This window comes from Typopeltis vanoorti, chromosome 4 (assembly GCF_054136105.1).
Source record: "Typopeltis vanoorti isolate ZY-2024b chromosome 4, IOZ_Tvanoo_1.0, whole genome shotgun sequence".
In the NCBI taxonomy this organism is placed as follows: Eukaryota; Metazoa; Arthropoda; class Arachnida; order Uropygi; family Thelyphonidae; genus Typopeltis; species Typopeltis vanoorti.
Window position 1 is genome coordinate 89500485 of NC_143552.1, and position 24810 is coordinate 89525294.

At 37.6% G+C, this 24810-nt stretch overlaps 1 protein-coding gene across 5 annotated transcripts in view; it reads right to left on the reverse strand.

The window, feature by feature from the left end:
* The window catches only part of LOC150107485 (kynureninase-like), a 413072-nt gene that overhangs the window by 329918 nt on the left and 58344 nt on the right, over positions 1-24810 (reverse strand). For all 5 annotated transcript variants that reach the window (XM_090391901.1, XM_090391902.1, XM_090391904.1 and 2 more), the window contains exon 3: positions 7519-7642. In XM_090391901.1, the coding sequence (XP_090248027.1) occupies positions 7519-7642 (124 nt within the window). The remainder of the gene's footprint in view (positions 1-7518; positions 7643-24810) is intronic.

Below are 24810 nucleotides of genomic sequence, written 5' to 3' on the forward strand. Positions count from 1 at the left end.
TAATAAATCATACTTGTCACTTATTTTATTCAGTAATTTCTCCAATGTCTCCACCCCAATATTACTCTAATCCATTTCAACTTAATACTTCAATTAGTTACTTTTAGCCTGCACTATGTAGACAAACTGATGATGTCAGCAAGTTTCAGCAGCATATTTGTTTAGAGTGTCTACTATCTGGACTGTACAGTCACTTGAACTTGTACAAATGATGATGGATTTTTATAGCTAAGCAAATTAATTTAGGATTTTTGTGGCTTGTTACTTTCACTATTGTGAGCACAGGCTATTACACACATTGAGTCTGCAATTGGAAACTTGCACACAAAATGTTTTTCATGCACACATAGTCTGGCAAAAATTAGAGGGAACTTTGCTTGATGTCTGAATTGAAAAAGGAGGATGCTAAGTGTTTTCAAAATGGAGGATATTATAGAAGTGATGTGTTTATGTGATGAAAGAATAAGGGTAAATGCCAATCCAAGAAGTGAGATTTGATATTGACCAGAGGAGAATGTCATCAAAATAAGGTCTTTTTTTTTTTCTTTGTGAGAAAAAACACAAAATTGTGTTTTGGAAGCACTCGAAGTAACTAAGTTGTAATTGCTCCAATCAAGAATGTACGGTGATCAATATTTAGGACCCTGCTTGCAGAAGATCTTACAGCTTGGGGATGTTTGAGACCTGTAAAGTTTATGATGTGAATAAAAGGGAGGGAAGGAGAGTGCTTTCCTTCAAAATGCTAGTCAACAAAAATATAGATAGCATTTCAGTTCATTGAGAGAAAATCTCATATTTCAGAAAGAGAAAGCAGATGAAATAACAGAGTCCCTGAGGAACACCTCCATTAGCAATAAAATCTGAAGAGAGAGCACTCTTGACTATTACATACAAAGAACAACCTAAGAGAAATTTGTGATCCAATTACAAAGGGTGGAAGGCAGACCATATGATGGTAATTTTCTGAGAAGCCCTCAATGCCAGACCATATCAAATACTTTGGAAATGTTATGCACAACAGCAGGTTTCTCCAAGCCTTTTCATGGCATGTGTCTAGAGAATGTTGACATAGGCAAGTAGAGCTACTATGGAAATGGAATCCATACTAGTGGTCACTAATTAGTTGACAGTTCTCTAGGTCAAAGAAAGTGACCTTCTCCATTCTTTAAGCAGGACTGAGGTGAGAGAGAGAGCAACAGGTCAAAGTTTGCTAGCAGATATATATATATATTTTTTTTAGAGATGACACAAAATTGGGAGGGGGGGGACTATGGGGAGTAGAGCAGATGTTGTGACCTTACAGGAGAATATTATTAGACTCTGAGTAGAACTTCTAGTTCAGTATTGTAAAGTTTTAAAATTTGGAAAGCAAGGATAAGATTAGATGAAGAGTATATAATTGATGGGAAACTTTGAATGAGATGGAGAGCATTAGGGATCTGAGAGTGATAGTGGCAGGGACCTGAAGTTAGAGGTCATACTCTTAAAACTCTAAGCACATGACATTAGATTATGGTAATAATGAGGAGCACCTTGACATGTAAAGAGGTTATGATTCCATTGTATGATGCCTTGATCAGGCCACATGTGGATTACTATGCAAAGATCTGGTCTTCAAGGATTAGGATATATATACAAGGTCCAGAGAAAATTGACTTAGGCATTGTTAAGTGTATGGAATATAAATTATTGGGTAGGATGTCATTTACAAATCTTCATATATAGAATGGATGACATGATTGAAACATATAAGTTCGTAAGGGGGGTTGTTGCTCATTAAATGTAAAAGAAATTTTTCATAGAATGGAAGAAGACAAGGATAGAAAAGAGGCCATCCATAGAAGATGAGTGAAAAGGCAGCTTCCCCTGTATAGAGAGTGGAACACACCTGAAAACAGGATGAATACAAGACAGTGAAAGAGTTTAAGTTACAGTAAAGAGAGAGCTTCATGTATAACAGATAGAGAGAGAGAGGGGGGGAAGGGAGTGAGATAGTGCCATTGCATAAGGGTAATGGTTGAATGGAGGCATCAAACTACAGACCAGTTTGTATTTATTCTATATTTATTAAGATTTTGGAATAAATAGAAAAAAAATAGTAGAAAAAAGTGTTTCTGCCTACAAAAAAGAAGGTCTGGGTTTGGACCCACCCCCCAGCTAATTTTTATATGGAACATTTTCTCAACGAGCTCTCGATTCAGTGATCTTAAAACCCAAAGTCTGACTAAGATATGTTGATGACGTATTTGCCATTTGGTTCCCACAGTCTCCAGACTTGAAACAATTTCTTCAGCCACCTAAACAAACAACACAGATGCATTCAATTCACCACTGAAATTGAAAATAATAAACACACATACATACTTCCAACCCACCCCCACAGTAATACATATACAAAGATTCATACCACCACCACCTTACACAGAAACTAGGCTTTATTCACATACTCCAAAACAGTGCCTTCACAATTTTCTGTGAGAAGCAAGCTCTAAAAAAAGAAAACAGTCCATAAAATCCTTCACAAAAATACAACCATAAACAAAGATTACAGTAAGGCCATAGCTATCTCTTATATTTGAGGATTATCTAAAAGAATAGACAATATTAAGGCCATAAACCACCCCTAAAATAAAAAAAAATATATACTCAACTCTTTTAAAGATCCCCTTCCTTCCCTAACCACGTGTATACCAGATTCACTGCACCTGTAGCCTACCCTACATGGGTGAAACATGTCATACAATCCCAAAATGGAAGGAACAAAAACAACACACTAAGTACCCTCATTATAGAAGAGCAGGCCTTTTTAATCATGCACTTAAAACATGCCACAGGACTGACTGGAAACGCACCTAGTTCTTATATTGGACCAAAACATGATACGAACATAAATTCAAGAAACCCTGTGAAATGCTTATCAACCAAACAAATCTTAACAAAAATGATGGCCCAAAAATCCCAAGGATTTGGTTGGCTCACCTACAATCCACACATAACATCTGGAAAAAAAGAAGAAAAACAACAATTTTTCAAGAAAATTGACTTAGGCATTGTTAGGTGTATGGAATATAAATTATTGGGTAGGATGTCATTTATAAATCTTCATATATAGAATGGATGACATGATTGAAACATATAAGTTCGTAAGGGGGGTTGTTGCTCATTAAATGTAAAAGAAATTTTTCATAGAATGGAAGAAGACAAGGATAGAAAAGAGGCCATTCATAGAAGATGAGTGAAAAGGCAGCTTCCCCTGTATACAGAGTGGATACCAAAGGAAAAGAGATTTAATTGCATAACAATACAGTAAACTAAAATGAAATATATATTGATCTTTAATTGACCATGATTTATAAACATCTAATACCAACAAGTTTCGTCAATGGGCTGTCCGGCTTCTTTAGGGCTTATAACGGTAAGAGAAAAAAAACAACTCAAAGTGGCTAGTACAGAGAAAATGGAGTAACACTATCGTATAAATTAAACATTTTAATTTATACGATTAAAACAGAACGTGTAACATTATGCACATGGAGTGTGTTGTATTAGTCACTGTTATGAGAGCACGCTCTGTAGTTTTGAGCAAAATTAAATTCTGGCAGACTGAGTGATCTTATTATGGTTTTTCCATATGTCAGCTATTATCATTCCCTGGTTTCTGTTAAGATTTTCTCCAGAACGGAGGACTACAATCTCTTCCTTGAAATTTCTACAATGGAAAACTTCTAGGTAAGGCACGGAGCTGCTATCGTAGTCAATGGTATGGTTAATAATCACAAAATGATGAGCTAGACTTGAGTTGTCTGTTCTGTTGTTATTAACATCTCCTATATGTTCTTTTTTTTTGGATTTTGAGGGTTCTTGATGTCTGTCCTATATAGTTTAGGCCACAAGCACATGGGATGTTGTACACTCCAGCGTGTTTGAAAAATGCATTAATGTCTTTTGGCGATCTTAAAACATGACTGACAGTCTTGACCAGTTTGAACTCAACTCTGATCTTGAAAGGTTTAAAAGGTTTTGTGATCTTTTCGGACCTGTACCTGCATAAGGAATAACTATGGATGAACTGTATTGAGTGATGGTAGGTTGTTGTTGTTGTGGGGGGGATTGCTATGAAGAATCTTGTTGATTAAATTCCTTGGATAGCCACTTTTTATTAATGTCTCTGATATATGAGTAAATTTATCATAGCATTCTTTTTCTTCTGAGATGACGTTGGTGGCTCTATTTTTGAGCATATGTATTATGCTGAGCTTCTGGGAAATATGGTGAGTTGATTTGAAATGAAGGTAGCATGCAAATGCAATGTGTGTTGGTTTGCAGTAGACTGTTAGTTTGATATGTCCATCTGCTAGTTTCTTGATTAGGGTATCCAAACATGGTAGTTGATTATCTTTTTCCAGTTCCAAAGTGAATTGTATATTTTGATGAAAAGAATTAATTTTGGTTAAAAAGTCCAAAAGAGCTGTTTTTGTGTCCCTCCAAATTATGAAGACATTGTCTACATACTTCCACCACACTAAAGGTTTTGGTTCTAATTTTGAGAGGATATCTGTTTCTAGCTTTTCCATGAACAGATCTGCACAGGGTGGTGAAAGAAGACTGTCCATAGTTAAGCCATTTAGTTACTCATATATCATTTCATTCCATTTAAAATAATTAGATTTAAGGCAATGATCAAAAAGGTGAGCTGTATCTTTAGGGAAGAGATTGTATAGGATACTGATAACTTCTTCTACTGGGATGTTGGTAAATAAAATTGGCGAAGATTTGGATGGAGATATTCAGTTGTTTGCAGATGATGCAAAGTTGGGAAGAACCATAAAGAGTAGTGAAGATGTTGTGGCCTTGCAAGAAGACTTGAATAAATTGAGTGATTGGGCAAGCAAATGGGGGTGTGAGTTCAATGTTGCAAAATGTAAGGTTTTAAAATTTGGAAAACAAAGATGGGATGCAGAATTTATGCTTGGTAAGAATATATTGTTGGAAGTAGAGGAAATAAGAGATCTGGGAGTGATAGTGGATAAGGATCTAAAATTTAGGGGTCACATCGCCAAAATTGTGAAGACAACACAAAGACTTCTGGGAATGATGAGGAGGACACTGACGTGTAGAAGTAGGGAGATTCTTGTTCCATTGTATAAGGCTTTGATTAGGCCACACATGGACTATTGTGCCCAGATTTGGTCACCTGGTTTTCAGAAGGATGAGGAGATGTTGGAAAGGGTCCAAAGGCGACTGACTAAGGTAGTTTCTGACCTCTGGAATGTCGAGTATGAGGAAAGATTGAAAAGATGTAATTTGCAGAGACTAGTGGAGAGAAGGAAGAGGGGAGATATGATAGAGACCTACAAGTTGGTAAGGGGTTGCTATAGGATCAATGGTGGAGAAGTTCTACAGCGAATAGTGGGAGATCAGGGGAGAACCAGAGGTCATCCCTGGAAACTGTATAAAGAGGGTGTGAGTAGGGGAGTGAGAGGCAGGTTTTTTTCGTGCAGAGTTGTGAATGATTGGAATGCCTTGCCTGAGAGTGTGGTGTCTGCAAGGAGTTTGAATGTGTTTAAGACCCGGTATGATGAGATGTGTGTGAGATAAAAGGACCTCCTAGATGAGTATTTGACTCCATGAGGTCTTGTTTAATAATAATAATAATAATAATAAAGATACCACATCCAAGCTAGCAAGAATGTCTATCTTTAAGAGCGAGATGTTTTTCAATTTTTCAATAAAGTGCTTTGAATTCTTTGAATTCTTAATGTAAGTGTCCGATTTTCTGATGTGTCCCTTTAGGAGGCTGGAGAGGTGTTTGTAGAATAAATATTGCAAAACTTTTTAAACCTTCCAACATCAGAGTTGCGTTCAAACCGGTCAAGACTGTCAGTCACGTTTTAAGATCGCCAAAAGACATTAATGCATTTTTCAAACACGCTGGAGTGTACAACATCCCATGTGCTTGTGGCCTAAACTATATAGGACAGATGTCAAGAACCCTCAAAATCCGAAAAAAAGAACATATAGGAGATGTTAATAACAACAGAACAGACAAGTCAGGGCTAGCTCATCATTTTGTGATTATTAACCATACCATTGACTGCGATATCAGCTCCATGCCTTACCTAGAAGATTTCCATTGTAGAAATTTCAAGGAAGCCGCTGTAGTCCTCCATTCTGGAGAAAATCTTAACAGAAACAGAAACCAGGGAATGATAATAGCTGACATATGGAAAACCTTAATAAGATCACTCAGTCTGCCAGAATTTAATTTTGCTCAAAACTACAGAGCATGCTCTCATAACAGTGACTAACACAACACGCTTCATGCGCATAATGTTACACGTTCTGTTTTAATGTTTAATTTATATGATAGTGTTACTCCATTTTCTCTGTACTAGCCACTTTGAGTTGTTTTTTTTCTCTTACCGTTATAAGCCCTGAAGAAGCCAGACAGCCCCATCGGCGAAACTTGTTGGTATTAGATGTTTATAAATCATGGTCAATTAAAGATCAATATATATTTCATTTTAGTTTACTGTATTGTTATGCAATTAAATCTCTTTTCTTTTGGAAATTATATCTCTTTTCCACTATATATGGGTTATTCTTGCTTAAAAAATTCTTGTTTTTCTTCTTTTTTCCAGATGTTATGTGTGGATTGTAGGTGAGCCAACCAAATCCTTGGGATTTTTGGGCCATCATTTTTGTTAAGATTTGTTTGGTTGATAAGCATTTCACAGGGTTTCTTGAATTTATGTTCGTATCTATGTAATTAAAGATCCATATATATTTCATTTTAATTATATGTTTGAATGACCACATATAATCTAAACAATACAGTAAACTCTCAGACAACAAACAGAAATTTAAAATAACAGGGCTATAGGAAACTAGTAACTGCTGACATAGTTTTACCAATGTAATTATGGATTTTTATTTAATTTTTTTTCTATTTTATTTTAGTTTATTTATTAGGTTTTTTTTTTCACCAGAGGTCAGACTATGATCAGCAGTTATTCTCAACTGCAATGTTTTTTGTGATCCCTGTGTATTCCTGAAGATGACCTTAGTATAAAGGTCAAAATGTCAAATTGTATTTTAATATAATTAAAGTTACTTCTCTAACAAGATAGTGTGCCTCCATGATTATAGATAATGATTGAGGAAGTATTGTTCAATGAGAGTTCAGAACTGCAGCATAAGAGAAATTAGAGTGGTTAGAGAGATGCAGGTGAGTGTGGGTGCAGATATCCTAGAGGTGTATAAGTGAAAGAGAGAGAGAGAGAGAGAGAGTGATTATGTGATGCTGAATGTAGCTCCCCAGATTCTTAACGTTAGTGAAATGGTGATGGATGAGTTCAGTGGGTTGCCAGAGATGGCTGAGAGTCCTTCATCAGTGAATGAGTTCAAGGAGAAGTATGATGGGTATTGTGGGAAGAATAATCGTGGAGCAGGTTTCTCATGATGAGTCTTTGGACTGCACGGAGATGCCTGAGAAATAATAATAAAGAAGTTACTTACAGTTTTTTCCAGTTGTTCAGAGCCTTAGAAACATTGTGTTCTAAAGATTTTGGTTGAAGACCCAGTGAATGTGAGCAAAAATACAGGCATTCTTCATCATCTTCAGTTATCAAATCAGGATTCACTGAAATGTGAGTGGGAAAACATAATAATTCATGCAATATGAATAAGTAAAATAACCACTTAGAATAAAATAGAATAAAAATCACTATGAATAAGTAATAGGTATTCAGATCAATCAGTTAACAAATAATCAGTTAGCATAATAAATAATATATATTAAATTTCGTAACAACCAATCATCCGTTGGATGAGGGTGGAATGATTATTTGGCTAAATGCTAGATATAAAAATATGAAAATAAAAGGATAGTCTAGTTAATTGCAGTAGTAATCAGTATAATTAATGTTAAGCTATGGTTCATGAATTTCACAATATTGTTCATAAAAATATCTGTATCAACCAAAATGAAAATAGACATGTTTAAAAAATAATAATCAAATTGATAACTTGTGTGAAACGAAACAATTATTTATTAAGTTGAAAATTTCACCCATATTTCATGGACATTTGCAATATTTTAACTGATTGGAATAGTGCAAGCATACAAAGCAAAAAATTCAACTGTATTATATAAACTATGAAATGTAGTAGAGCAACAATTGTCAGATAAAATAATAAATAAAAAAAAACTTAGGTTAAAAGCTTAACAAAATGAACTAAGATTAGCCAGCCTGGCTGGCCAAGTGGTTAGCATATCTGCTCTCCAGCCAAAAGGCTGCTGGTTCAAATCCCACCATGGACATGGATGTTTGTGATTATCTGTTGAAATACCAGTGGTGGTGGTGGTGGTGGTCAGCGGTAAATGCCGTTTGTGTAGTTGAAGTCAGTTAGTGGATTGAGTGGTGGAAACAGAGTTGTAGTGCAGCTGCCCTCCCTTGATGAGTGTTTGGACTCCGTGGAGGTGCCAAATAATAATAATAATAATAATAATAAAGATAAGTAGAATCAAGCTGCACTATTTCCCACAAAGCAGATAAACTTAATCCATGAGATCCATTAAAATATGAGTGATGTAATAAATGCCTCACAGATCTGTGTGGACAAACTTTCCATAAAGAATCAGCTTATGCAGGACCACAGTCTTTTCCAAAGAACTTTGCTCTCAGAAGAGATAACATATTATGCAAATCCAGACTGCTCTGCTTCATTTTATTTGATGTAATTTTTATGTTCCATGTGATACATAGCAGCATGTCTTTTGGATGCAGAAATAATTACAGGAGTGGGGAAAAGATAACAGGAGAATCCCATCTTTCACCAAACAAAGAAATTAGGAAATCATAAGAAAAGAATGAAATGTTTAGAATCCATGTGTAATAATACAGACATATTGGTAAGCTTTGACATCACTTCATTGTTTACAAATATTCCCTTAAATGACACCTTAACACTCGTACAAAACGTTTTTCTTTCTGATATTGTCTTAGAGCTCTTTTCCTTTGCCATCAATTCTGGTTATTTTTCTTGGAAGAACAAAATTTACATGCAGATAGAGGGAACTGATATGGGTTCCCCTCTCCCTCTCTCTCTCTCTTTCTCTCTCACCTCCTCTTGATAATTTTTATATGGAAAAAAATTTTTAAAAACGAGTCATAGACTCATCATCATCATCATCATCAAATTCCTGACTTGTACCCTCAAGAGGTGTACAGGATATGATAGTACTCCATGAAAAATTTACCTCGTTACTAACTTCCTATCTACAATTTTCCTCCAAATCAGTCTGTTACTTATCAAGACCCCAACATTATCAGATCTGATATTTCTATCGTCTAAGGCACTTTGTACTGTATCAATCCACCTATATATTGTTCTTCCTCTGGGGCATTTTCATGCCAACCTGGCAGAGAACACTTGTTCTGCTAATCTTTCCTCGCTCATTCTGTTTAAGTGACTATGCCACCTGAGATTAGCTCTGCTAACTCATTCCTGGATGCTGACAATGTCAAGTTCTTTTCTAATATCCTCATTTTTAATGATATTGCCATTGATGCCATCTGTTAATGCCCCCCTAATCTTTCTCAGGACTCTCATATCTGCAGTCTCTAGTCTTTGGTCAAGTGTTTTCCTTCTGACCCAACTCTCAGATCCATAAGTTAAATTTGGTTTGAACACCGTCTTGTATACAGCTAATTTAGTGTTTTGGTTAATTTTTCTCTTATTCCATATAAATTTATTCAGTTGACTTCCTACTATACCAGCTTTGTTGATTCTGTTGTCTATTTCCATATTTCACTTACCATCTTCACTAAAAATTGTGCCTAAGTAGCTGAAATGTTTTACTTGTTCTATAGGTTCTTCATTCACAATGCAGTCGATATTTTCAATGTTTCTGCCTATTTTCATTGTCTTTTTAAATGCTGACCTTCATACCATATATATTACAACATTTATTCAATTTAGTCAGGGAATCCTGCAAACTTGTAGCAGATTTATTTAGAAGTATAACATTGTTCGCATAAAGCAAAGAACTGACATTAACATCTCCAATTCCGATATCATGCCTAATACCACTTTCCTTCATAATGTGATCCATATAGATAATGAATAACAGAGGGGATAATGTACATCCTTGTCTGACACCAGATTTAACATTAAACCATCTTCCTGTACTTCCTACAATTCTAACTGCTGACTTAAACTCAAATAAAGACTAGTATGGCTTGATATAATGTCCCATGGACACCATATAACTGTAGCATATTGAATAGCTTCTCTCTTGGCACCTTGTCATATGCCATTTCCAGATCAACAAAACTTAAATACAGATCTTTGTTATATTCCCATGCTTTCTCGACTATTTGTCGTAAAGTGAAGATCTGATCCTGACAGCCTCTATTTGGCCTGAATCCAGCTTGTTCTTCACCAAGCTTCTCTTCCACAATTCTTCTCAACCGTTTCTCAAGTATACTTGCATAGATCTTGCCAGGAACACTTAGTAGGGAAATACCTCTGTAATTCTCACATTCAGTTTTATTTCCCTTTTTATATATGGGTACTATTAGAGCTCTACTCCAATCATCAGGAATTTGTCCCTCTGTCCAGGCTTTCTGAACTATGCAGTGCAGCCACTGTAAGACTTTTATACCACCATACGTCAGCGTTTCTGGTCGAATATCATCTACTCCTGCTGCCTTTCCACATTTCAAGCCTTTGATGGCTTTTTCTACTTCAAGTATGGATATGTATTCCTGACTGTATACCTGTTGAGTGTTTTTTACCACTGTGCTATCACTGCTTGTTTCATTTAGCAATTTTTCGAAGTAATTACTCCATACTTCAAGAATATCTTTTTCTCCCGTTTTCATGTCACCTTCATCATCTCTAACTTCTTTTACAGCACTCTTTCCTCCATTTCTAAGCTTCTTCAAAAATCTCCAGAATATCTTACCCCCTTCTTGATATTTATGTTCTATGTTCTTGCCAAAGTCCTCCCATGAGTTTTGTTTAGCGGTAACAGTTTTTAGCTTTCTTACATTTGTCTCAGTAGTCTCTAAGAGCACAAGCTGAATTATTTGCCAGGAACTTTTGATATGCTTTTTTCTTTTTCTTCACTGCCTTTTTAACTTCCTGTGTCCACCATGGAGTTCTGATTTTTCTATCCTTGCAGACAACCTCACCACATGCCACTCCGGCTGAATAAATCATGGTTTTCTTCAAGGCACTGAATATGCAAGGTTTGATTCCTGTTCTCAAACTCTTTCATTTTTTCTTCAATAATCTTTGTGTATTTTAGTCTACAGTTCACACCTGAGAGCTGCTCAACTTTTATTCACTTTAAAACTTTCTTACATGCTATTCTTTTCAATATGAAATTCAATTTCTAGAATTCTTGAAGGACAAATGTCTTAAGCAACATGTAACAGAGGGAACAAGAGGTTCAAGAGTTTTGGATTTTGTTATAGCATCAGAAGAGTTAATAATAACTGAGATGACATCTATCCCACCAGTTGGAGAGAGTGACCATATGGTTTTGACTTGGAAAATGAAAAGACATGCAAGAGTATCAAAGAGATGGGAACTTATGTGAATTATAAAGCAGGTGATTATAATAGTCTAAGACATCAACTTCGGGAAGCTTCATGGAGGGAGGAATTGAAAGGCTGGGATATCATTAGTGCGTGGGAAATTGTGAAAGAATATTTGTTAGTAGCAATGGTAAGCTGTATTCCACGAGTGAAAAGAGGACACAATTTGGAGTAAAGTGGATGACAAACAATAATAAACAGGAACTACATGCGAAAAAGTCTGCGCGGTTAGCCTAGTGGCTTTGCGCTTTGCAACCATATGCCTGGGGAAGGAGTGTCCTAGGCTCGATTCCCGTCGGAGACGTGAGGAGCTGAAGGATCTTCCTCAGCCATAGCCAAGTTAGCCGGTCTTGGGCGCGGGCAGTAGGGTTTTTTCCGCCAGTTTATCTGGTGTTTTTCATCCCGCAAACAGGCAAACCGGCCCCGTGAACACACAGGAATACAGCCAAGAATACCTTGAGGCATAGGAGTGACCATTCTATCCTCGTATTTCGGTTACGAAATCCAAGCATTTTTGGAAAGTTGTGGGCCTTAAAGGCCTGTTAAAGCCATTGGGATAGATACATGCGAAAAAGAGGCTATGGAAGAGATATAAGGAGACAGGTGAAGAGAAGATGCATGAAGAATATAAGACGCAGGCCAGAAGAGTGAATAGTATGGTAAGGAAGGCGAAACTGGAATATGAGATAAGATTGGCCCTTAGATCCAAGTAAAATACTAGAGAATTTTTTAACTATGTGGCCAGTAGGAGGAGAAATGACTGTGGAAGAATGATATTGTGGGATAAAAATGGGAATAGAGTGACTGATGCAGAGGACATAGCGGAATTGTTCAATGAACATTTTATTGGAGTACTTCATCCTAGAGGAGTCAGTTTTAATGCTAGAGGGAGAGGGCTGGTTCGAGGTTTAGAGGTACTGGAGGAGAGTGTGTTTCAGATACTGAGTTCTCTGGATGTCAGTAAAGCTTTGGGACTGGATGGTATTTCACCATGAGTTTTGAGAGAATGTGCTAGGGAACTGACAGTGCCTTTAACCTGGATTTTCAATGAAAGTCTGCCTTTGGCAAAGCTGTCCAGGGAATGGAAGGAAGGAAAGATAGTACCATTGCATAAGGGAGGTAACAGACTGGAAGTGTCTAATTATAGGCCAGTCTGTATGTCATCCATAGTTGTTAAGATCTTGGAGAAAGTAGTGTGGGACTGTATACAGCATTGGGAAGATGAGGGTAATGTTATCTGTGAGAGTCAACATGGATTTGTGAAAGAGCGCTCTTGTTTTAGCAATAAGGTAGCCTTTTATAATAAAGTTACAAGAACATTAGATGAGGGGAAAGGCATATACTGCAATTTTCTTAGACTTAGCACAGTCATTTGACAGGGTCCCACATGATAAGCTGATATTTAAGTTGCAATACATGGGTCTAGATGTCAGGTTGGTCAACAGGACTGGCTGTCTGATAGGTATCAGAGAGTTGTGTATGGTGGAGCAGTTTCAAGGAGGTAGAGGGTTACAAGTGGGGTCCCTCAGGGCTCAGTACTAGGACCTATATTGTTTAACCTTTATATCAATGACATTGCCAGTAGATTGCAAGGGGATATTCAGTTGTTTGCAGATGATGCAAAGCTGGGAAGGATTATTAGTAATAGTGCAGATATGGTAGCCCTGCAAGAGGATTTGAATAAGCTAGATATATGGGCAAATGAATGGGGGTTTCAGTTTAATGCAGCAAAATGTAAGGTCTTGAGGTTTGGGAAACATCGATGGGATGCTGCATACTCTATGGGGGGGTTATACTGGAGGAAGTAGGGAAGACAAGAGAGATCTGGGGTTGATGATTGATAGAAACCTGAAGTTTAGGGGACATATTGCAAAGGTGGTGAAGGTGACACAGAGGATTGCTGCAATTATGAGAAGGACACTGACCTGCAGAGATAAGAGGGTTATCATTCCATTGTATAAGTCTCTGATCAGACCACACTTGGACTATTGTTCTCAGATTTGGTCCACAGGATTTGAAGGGGATAAATTAACTGTGGAAAGGATACAAAGATGGATGACAAAGATGGTTTCAAGACTGTACAAGGATAGTTATGAGGATCGGCTGAGGGAATGTGGACTGCATAGTTTGATGGATAGAAGAAGGAGAGGTGATATGATTGAGACTTTTAAACTGTTGAGAGGTGGTTATAGGGTTGACACTGGGGAGTTCTTTCACTTGGTTGAACTGCGGGAAGGAGTGATGACAAGACGCCATCCCTGGAAGTTACGAAAGGAAACTGTGAGCAAGAGGGTGAGGAGTGATTTCTTTGCATGGAGGGTGGTTGAACCTAGGAATACGTTGCCTGATGGAGTGGTGAGAGCGAGAACGGTCAATGAGTTTAAGGAGTGGTATGACAGACTTTGTGTTTCTTAGGGGGGGGGGAAGCTCCCCTCGATGAGTCTTGACAGACATTATGTTCTTAGGAAGGACCTCCCACGATGAGTCTTTTGACTCCATGGAGGCCTGAATAATAATAATAATAACAGCGGATCAAGCACTAATCCTTGTGGTACACCACTAGTTAATTTAAATCTTGCAGACTCACATCTCCCCTATTCATTGTTTTGATATCTGTTGGTGAGCCATTCTCTAATCCACACTAACAGTGGCTCACCCAGGATTTAATCTTGGAGGGGGCTGAGTACTCAAGATTTAATCTTGGTGGTGGGGGGAACAAGCACTCATGATTTAATCTTTTGGAGGCCGAGTTGTAGACGATTTGAGAATATGCACACAATACATGATACCTGTGATCTCTGGCCTGGCTCTGCAAATAAAGTATCACCCGAGCACTTCTTCGTTCACCTTGTGTTCGCTGTGAATGCAAGGCAAATGAATACCGTGATTACTGAGAGTCAGAGGGTATTCCCACCTTATGTGACCGCTAATTCATAAGTAGTATAGAAATGGAAGACACGATGCAACATAAATTTCAGAAAAAAAAAATCAGCTAACACCTTTTATTCCCTTATAGGGAGTAGGTGAGACCTTTATACCCGATCTAAATTTTGGAGACTGAGTGGGCAGTTCAATCTCCACCGGTAGCCAATCAGAGATAGCTAGCCCATGTCTATCACTAATTACAGCAACCACCGATGAAGAGGCTGGCAGACAATTGCTGCCATCTCTTGGTACTGTCTGAAATAATGTGGGTACTGCGGTTGATTTTCTTGATTTTACGGGACGAAAAACCCGCTTGCCTGTGCCAGAGATCGACTAACTCAGGAATCGGCCGAAGAAAGGCTTAGAAAAAGTTCCTCCAGTCGGCGACTAGACTTGAACTTAAGTCTGACTTCGAGCGACCAAGTGCAGACGATGCAAGCACCACTTCCACTGAGCTATACAGGCCTCTAAATTAAAAAAAAAAAAAAAAAATTTAATTAGGAAAAGATTTTGGAAATATTTCTAGTCTTTTTTCCTTTTTCTTTTAAGGGGGACCAGGGGCCCCTTGGTCCCCTCCCTGGGTGCACCAATGCACACTAAGATTTTATAATCCAAACCCATATTCTCCAATTTATGCAACAGTCTTCTATGCTGTATTCTGTCAAATTTTGCCTTAGCAAAATCCATAAGTATTATGGTGTATCCATTCCCCTTATAATATTATTATGGAATGAATGTGAGCAACTTGTTAAAACGTAACTTCCCTTTATATTAATGCTAGAAGTATTTGAAATAATGAAACAAAAGGTTTTTTGGGGGGGGGGGGGAGGGAGGAAGAGATGGTTAGTTCAACTCAGACTAAAGTTATTGGCATTAGAGAGACAGTTGACACAGGATGATATAGTCACAGGGACTGAATGCAAATGGTATAATGTTTTTTAGGAGAGAAGGAAAATGAAAGAAGAGGTTTTGCTTGCTAGATTGCTACTTAACAAGTCTGAGTGCAAGGTATGGATAATAGATAGGTCAGATGGGTAGGAAATTGGCTGTCTGAGTGACACCAGAAAGATGTGTTAAGGGAAGCATTGTCCCAGATAATAATAATAATAATAATTGTTATTATTATTATCAAATCTCCATGGAGTCAAAAGATTAATTGCAGGAGGTTCCACTGCTATACACACAGTTTATCATACTGTGCCTGAAATATGTTCACTCACTGCATTTACCACACTGTTGGATAAAAATATGTTCACCATCACTGCACATACCACACTCATGCATTCCAATCATTAACCACTCCATGCAAAAAACCTGCTCCTCGCCCTCTTGCTCACACTCTCTATATATAGATTCCAGGAATGACCTCTTGTTCTCTCCCTGTCTTCACCCATTCTATTCACAACCTCCTCCACATAAATCTGGTAATAACCCTTTAACAACATATGTGTATCAATCTCAATAAATATTTCCATGTTACTCCTATCCACCTGTTTCTACAAATTGCATTTTCTCAATCTGCCTTCAGCATTCCAGTGACCAGAAACCATCTTATTCAATCATCTCTGGACCATTTCCACTATATCTTCATTTTTCTGAAAACCAGATGACCAAATCTGTGCACAATAAGCCATATGTGGACTGATCAAAGCCTTATACAATGGAACAGTAACATCCTTACTCTACAAGTCTGTGTAGAGTAAGGATGTTACAATTCTGCATCATTCCCATTATCTGCTGTTCTGTCCTTACAATTTTGGCAATATGTCCTCAAATTTTTAGTCCCAGATCTCTCATCTCCTCTACCTGCTGCAAGATATTTATACTGATTGTGTACTCTACATTCCATCTTTGCTTCTCGAATTTCAAAAACTTACACTTTGCAATATCAAACTTAAAACTCCACTCATTTTTCCATTAAAGTTCTCTTGCAAACCATGGCATCTGATGTACTTCTAATTTCTCTTCCCAACTTTGCATCATTTGCAAACAACTGCATGTCACCATTCAGACCTCTCCCAGTATCATTTACATACAAATTAAACGGCAATGGACCCAAAACAGACCCTTGATTTCTCCACTAAACTTTCCTCGTCTGGAATATCGCTCCTCCATAGACAACTCGATGATATCTATCAGACAGTCAATCTCCATTCCAGCACACTAATCTGTCTAGCCCCATCCATTCCAATTTAATTATCAGCTTGTCATGTGGCAGTTTATCAAAAGTCTTTGCAAAATCTAAATATACCACCGTGTATGCACCACCCTTATCCAATGCATTTGTCACATTGTTATAATAATTAAGCAGATTGCTAAAACACAATCTTTGTTTAACAAATCCATGCTGACCATGAAAAAGTATTTTTTTGTTGTAAACCAGATTCTTAATCTTGGTCTTAACTACCCTCTCTAGCACTTTTAACCACAACTTCAGACACACATATACTGGCCTATAATTCAAAGCCTTAGTCTTATCACCTTCCTTATGAATTGGAACAATTTAGTCCTCTTTCCACTCCTTTGGAACTTGGCCTAGTGCAAGACTCATGTTAAAAAGATATTTAAAAGCCTTTTTTAACTCTCTGAAACATTCCATCAAAACATGTGGTGAAATATCATCAAGTCCTACAGACTTATTAACATCACGTTTATTCAATTCCTCCTACTCATTTACTAACAGTTCCTCTTTCCTTCTTGAATGCAGAAGTTCTGCATAATGTCACATTCACAAGGATGAAATACTTTTATGAATTGCTCATTGAATACTTCGACTACTCGTATTCTCACCATTCTCTCCAATCAGTGTCATCCTTCCATAATCATTCTTTCCTCTACTGGCCACATATTGAAAAAAGTCCCTAAAATTTTTTTAGCTTCATTAGCTAACTTCTGCTCACATCGCACTTTTGCTACGATTATCGAGTCACCTTCCTCGCCTGCTCTTTGCACTCCTCGTGCAACTGGTTGTTCTATACAACTCATCTTGTGCCTCTTCCATAATCCCTTCTTCTGAAATGCATATCTTACCTCTTGATTCATTAATTTCACACCTGCTCTATTTAATCTGTTGACACCTTTGGAATACAGTGATATTGCTTTCACCAGATGGAATACTAGGAGCATGAATGAGTTTAAGGCTCAGTATGATAATAGCATTTAATATGATTTCAGGTTATGTAGCTTGCTGCTGAAGACCTCATGATGAGTCTGTGGACTGAATGATGATTTATGATAACATAAACTTTCCTTGATAATTACAAGAAGATTGGCCATTCATGCATTCCAGTTTGAAGTCAGAAAAAAAATCAAGTCTGCAGTGTGCCTATCATAGTTTGGGTTAGGAATCCAAAGTGTTGAATGTTTATGTGGTAAAACATTTTTTTTTTTTCCATCCAATAGAAATGTTTCTAGTGTTGACAGATTATACAGTTTTAAATCAATGGGTTCATAAACAATTCTTCACCAGAAAATTAGTCATTGGAAAATTCTTTGCAGTGATCATTTTTTGCAAACTGATTCTTTACTATATCAATTTTAAGGACTGCTATTGAAATGATACACATAGATTAAAAATAAATGCAAAATATTGAACATTTAAGATAATATAGTTTTTTCTGTATTATTTATTTAATTAAATTTTATTTATTATTATTATTATTATTATTATTATTATGTGATGTCTCCAAGGAGTCCAAAGACTCATCGAGAGAGGGAGGCCACCTACTCTACAACTCTGTCCCCACCAAATACAGTAGTCAACCTCTCGTCGGCAGTTTTAAAGCCTGAAGCACTCACCGCACTTGCACGTGGTCACAATTTCGCCCTAGCTCCTAAAAGAATTCCTGCCGAGGAAATCATGATCCAAATAGAACGTGGGATTCGCAACCTTCCTAACCATATCACCAACAACGTCAGACTGGATGTAGAAAGATGTGGAGGTTTGTCTTCAGTGTTCTCACTAAAGACAAACCTCCAAAAACCAACTTATCCAAAGACGAATATGCAGCCCTACAAGAAATGAAGAATAACAAAAAAATAGTAATCACCAAAGTGGATAAGGGAAATGCCACTGTGGTGCTAAATCAAAAGGACTACAAAGGTAAGCTTAATGCTTTAGTACTAGACCGTACTACTTACCTCCCTATTGAATATAATCCTACCAGCTCTCAGATTAGAACTCTCCACAGACTCCTTAAGAAAGTCACTTCTTGGCCTGTGGAAGTCACTAACAAACTAAAACCTTATAACTTTAGACCTCCTCGATTATATGGACTCCCAAAAATACATAAACAAAATGTGCCATAAATTAGCCAAACATCTAGCCAAAACGCTCACACACTATACTGGCAACACACCATCACACATAAAAAACTCAGCCCACTTTAAAGCCAGTATAGAAAACCTCTCACTCCAACACACTGACATAATGGTCAGTTTTGATGTCTCCTCCCTATTCACTAATGTCCTACTCAAAGAAACCCTAGAGCTCATCCAAGCCAAGTTTCCTCCCAATATCTCAGCCCTATTTCAGTTCACCATGAACTCAGGCTATTTCGTTTGGCAAGGAAAGTTCTACAAACAGATAGAGGGTACAGCCATGGGTTCACCACTTTCCCCACCCTTGGCCAATTTCTTTATGGAGACCTTTGAAGAGAAAGCCTTAAACTCTGCCCCACAAAAACCCACTATTTGGCTTTGCTATGTGGATGATGTGTTCGCTATTTGGCCACATGGCTCAGACTCACTCCACTCCTTCCTAACACACTTAAACAACCAACACCCCCAGAGTCCAGTTCACCTTAGAAAAAGAGGAAAACAACACCCTCCCCTTCCTTGGTTTTCTCTGTTTACCGAAAACCCACCCATACTGGCAGATACATTCACCAGCAATCCCCCCCCCCTCAAAACAATATGGGGTTATAAAAACACTATATAACTATACTGTTTTTATAACCCCATATTGTTTTTATAACTATATAACAGGGCAAAATTAATCAGCTCAGATGACAAGGCCCTAACTACTGAACTAAACCACATCCTCAACACTTTCTTAGCCAATGGCTATAGCCCCAAAAAAATCCAAAAAATACTAAAACCAGTAAACCACAACCCCCCTCCCCCCTCCACAATAAAGATTACACCAAATCTATCACCATCCCCTACATCCAGGGCACCTCTGAGAAAATAATCAATATCCTCAGAAAATATGACCTTACTTCTTGTTACAGACCATATAAAAAGTTGGCATCCCTTATCTGCTCTACCAAAGACCAACCACTTCCCCTAGACCTACCTGGTGTATACCAGGTCCCTTGCAGCTGCAAATTGTCCTACTTTGGCCAAACAGGCAGAACAACAAATATCAGGATTTCAGAACACAAAGACTACATCCAGTTTCACCAGTACAGCTGCTCTGGCTGGCAGACCATGCCTTGGATACCCACCACAGAATTCGTTGGAAGAAAACAAAAATAATACACCGCAGCAAGTTTAAATACGAAAGATTATTCAAGGAATCATCAGCAGCTCTAAAAAACGTTCCTAACCTCAACAAATTTGGGTGCATGAAACTATCCCAAATTTGGGAGACTTACATTATGAGAACTTCAGCCCAACTGCCAAGACAACCAAATCAGCCCGCAAGAGGGCACCATTAGGACTTTAGGAACAATATTAGTTTCTTGCTTTCTTCCTCATTTGCTTTTGTTAGTGCCTGCATGCACATACCATATCTTTATGTTCCTGAAGATGGCAATGTGACGTTGTTGAAATATAGACGTTATTCATTAAAGTTACCTTTAATTAATATACTTTATATGCGTTGTTAATTCCGTAAAATAATTACCAGTTACTTCTTTCAAGTGTGATTATGGCTATAAATTTGAATTATTTTTCTATGTATCCATACGTATGTTATGTTTTTTTCTCAATAAATAGTGGATCCTATGCATAATGTTAAAAGTTTAATTTTTTTCTAAGACCCATGTATCCCTTTGAAGTGATGTTTGCATTATGATGCTAGTCTGCCAAATAGACCATTCTATGTTTGATTCTAGTTGAGAAACATTTCTAACCCTTTCTTTGATTGGTTCCTGAGTTAGTCAATCTCTGGCACAGACAAATGGTGTTTTCTCTTGGAACCTCAGCTTTTTTCATTCCTTAAACCAAAAAAAAATCAACCATAGGACTGGCACTATTTCAGACAATGTATAGTGTTAGGGACCACAAGATGGCAGCAGTTTTCTGCCATACTCTCCTCCTCCTCAGATGCCAATTAAAGTTACTAATAGTCTTGGACCAACTTTTCTCTGATTGGCTGAGATTGGATCACCATCATTTAGAATTCAAAAGTTAGGGCTAAATGGCTTCCCCTACTCCCTTTGGAAAATAAAAGGTGTTAGTAAGTTTTTTTTTTTAAGTTTATATGTGAGTGGAATGTATTGCCTCAGTGTGTGTTGTAGGTGTAAATGCATTGAATCAGTTTAAAGCACAGCTGGATGAGCATTGCGTCTAATAGTGTGTACCTCCTACGATGAGTCTCCGACTCCATGGAGGTCGGATGTTATTATTATTATTATTATTATTATTATTATTATAGCCTGAGAGTGTGATGTCTGCAAGGAGTTTGAATGTGTTTAAGATGCGGTATGATGAGATGTGTGTGAGATAAAAGGACCTCCTAGATGAGTCTTTGACTCCATGAGGTCTTGTTTAATAATAATAATAATAATAATAATAATAATATTACATAACACCTCCAGGGAGTCCAAAGACTCATTGTGGGAGGGCACCTACTCTACAACTCTCCATCTCCACTGTGTGTTGTAGGTGTAAATGCATTGAATCAGTTTAAAGCACAGTTGGATGAGCATTGCGTCTAATAGTGTGTACCTCCTACGATGAGTCTCCGACTCCATGGAGGTCAGATGTTATTATTATTATTATTATTATTACATAACACCTCCAGGGAGTCCAAAGACTCATTGTGGGAGGGCACCTACTCTACAACTCTCCATCTCCACCAACCGCAACTACCTTCATCATCTACACCAATGATTCTTAACCAGTGTTCCCCAGAACATTTGTGTTCTGCGAGCTGGTTACAAGTGTTCCGCCGATGAAAGATATCACATGACACTTCACTATGAAGCACGCCAATCTTGTTAAAAAACTAAAGATTATTTCAAGAGATTGTTAGAAAAGCAAGTTAAAGAAGTAAAATATTTTGAAAAGACTGTTAAAATTTCTGATTAGGCACAACTTGCATCATATAAGGTAACTGAATTAATTGCTGTAAAATTAAAGCCACATACTAATGCAGAGTCTCTTATTTTACCCACATATTGTGAAACAGTAAACATTATGTTTGATGACGAAGCAAAAAAGGAAATTATGAAAATTCCTCACTCGGACGATACAATAAAAAGAATAAAATTAAAGATATATCAGATGATATTGAGAAAACAGTTACCAATAAACTTTCCAAACAACATTACAAATTGCTTTACAAATTGACGAGTCCACTAACATTAGCGGTAAAGCTAATTAACTAGGATTCGTTCGTTTCATTAATGAAAACGGAACAGTGAATCAATTTCTATGTTGCAGAGAACTTACCAAACTTACAACAGGACAAGATATTTTTGACTCTATTATGTCATATTTAGAAAATGTTTAACTTTCATGGGAGCTCTGTAGGAATTTGTAGGACCTCCTAGATGAGTCTTTGACTCCATGAGGTCTTGTTTAATAATAATAATAATAATAATAATAATAATATTATTATTATTATTATTATTATTGCTCAATCAATAGTAGGCTCTATAAAAGGATTTGTTACCCTTGCAAAGAAAATAAACCCAAATATTATATCTACACACTGTTTTTTTGTACTGAGAATCCCTAGTTTCAAAAATATTATCGGCAACATTAAAATCTGTACTAGACCAAGTTGTAAATATGGTAAATTACATCGAGTCAAGACCTTTAAAAGCACGCCTTTTTAAAATAACTCTTGAGGAATTTTGGATTTTTTTCCAAAATAGACTCATTGATAGCCAATGAGTCTATACATAGATTGTGCAGAAGGAATGATAATGTAGGATTTGTGATCTGTGTTTGACAGAAAGAAAGATTTGTACGATGTTGACAGACTGCATCTAAATGGTTTGGGTGTTAGGTGTCTAGAGTGCTTTGTTCACCAAGCATGCTGAAGTGCAAATTCATGGAAACTTAAGGAATTTGAATGGAACTAAATAAGTTTGTGTGAACGCACCCAAAAGTTATAGCAATTTGGCTAACAGCAGATGATGTAGTTACAGGGATAGAACGTGAAGGGTTTAATGTTTTCAGAGAAGATAGGATGGGGGGAGAGGAGTACTGCTGAAGATAGCAGATGAATAGCAGCCAAAAAAGAATAGGAGATAAGTGGGAGGGTGGCTGTTCATTTGAAGCAGTCTGGTGCAAGATTAGGGCCAGTAAGACAAAATATACAGTTGTTTGTTGCTATAGGGCAGAGAGTTAGACAGATGATCTGGAAGACATGCAGCACCAAATTAGTACAATGAACACAGGTTAAGTGATTATTATACGAGACTTCAACTATGGAGATAAAGACTAGAAGGAAGAAAGATCACATGGGAGGAAGGAAATAGAATTTATATGCCTACAAAGAGATAATTACTTAAAGAAGCATGGAGGGGACTAGGAGTGGGAGAGTATTGGAACTGGTCATAGGATCAGAAAAGCTATCCATAACCAAGGTGACCACATTGTCTCCAATTGGTGAAAGTGACCATGCAATCTTGACTAGGCAGATTGTAAAACATGAGGAATATTCTGTCGAGTAGGGGGTATATGTAGAACTACAAGGCAGGTGATTATGACAAGCTTAGGAAGAAGTTTAAATCTGTGCCATGACAAAACACTGCAGGATAAGGATGTTAGTAGAGCATGGAATATAGTTAAGTCATCTACAGGAAGCAATATGAAATTGCTTCCTGTAGATGAATGAGTAATATCATTAAACATAATTATTATTATTATTATTATTACTCAGGCCTCCATGGAGTCAAAAGACTCATCGTGGGAGGTCCTTCCTAAGAAACACAAAGTTTATCATACCACTCCTTAAACTCATTGACCGTTCTCACTCTCACCACTTCATCAGGCAATGCATTCCTAGGTTCAACCACCCTCCATGCAAAAAAACCACTCTCACCCTCTTGTTCACAGTTTCCTTTCGTAACTTCCAGGGATGGCCTCTTGTCATCACTCCTTCCCGCTGTTCAACCAAGCGAAAGAACTCCCCAGTGTCAACCCTGTAACCACCTCTTAACAGTTTAAAAGTCTCAATCATATCACCTCTCCTTCTTCTATCCACCAAACTCTGCAGTCCACATTCCCTCAGCCGATCCTCATAGCTATCCTTCTACAGTCCTGAAACCATCTTTGTCATCTGTCTTTGTGCCCTTTCCACAGTTAATTTCTTCCCTTCAAATCCTGGGGACCAAATCTGAGAACAATAGTCTAAGTGTGGTCTGATCAGAGACTTATACAATGGAATGATAACCCTTTTATCTCTGCAGGTCAGTGTCCTTCTCATAAATGCAGCAATCCTCTGTGTTACCTTCACCACCTTTGCAATATGTTCCTTAAATTTCAGGTTTCTATCAATCATCAACTCCAGATCTCTTGTCTCCTCTACTTCCTCCAGTATAACTCCTCGCATAGAGCATGCAGCATCCCATCGATGGTTCCCAAACCTCAAGACCTTACATTCTGCTGCATTAAACTGAAACCCCCATTCATTTGCCCATCTATCTAGCTTATTCAAATCCTCTTGCAGGGCTACCACATCTGCACTATTACTAATAATCCTTCCCAGCTTCGCATCATCTGCAAACAACTGAATATTCCCTTGCATTCCACTGGCAATGTCATTGATCTATCTATCTATTCCCTTCTGCCATACGGCCAGGGGAGGGTAGCTATATATGCTACCATACTAGGGAGATGATTATGAGCAAGGTGGTTTCCCATTGCCTTCCTTGCTGTAAGTATTTTTTATGACTGTTCACAGGGCCGGTTTGCCTGCTTGCAGGATAAAAAACCCCAGATAAACTGGCGGAAAAAACCCTACTGTCCACGCCCAAGACTGGCTAACTTGGCTATGGCTGAGGAAGTGTCTCCGATGGGAATCGAACCTAGGACACTCCTTCCCTAGGCATATGGTTGCAAAGTGCTAAGCCACTAGGCTAACCGTGCAGACAAT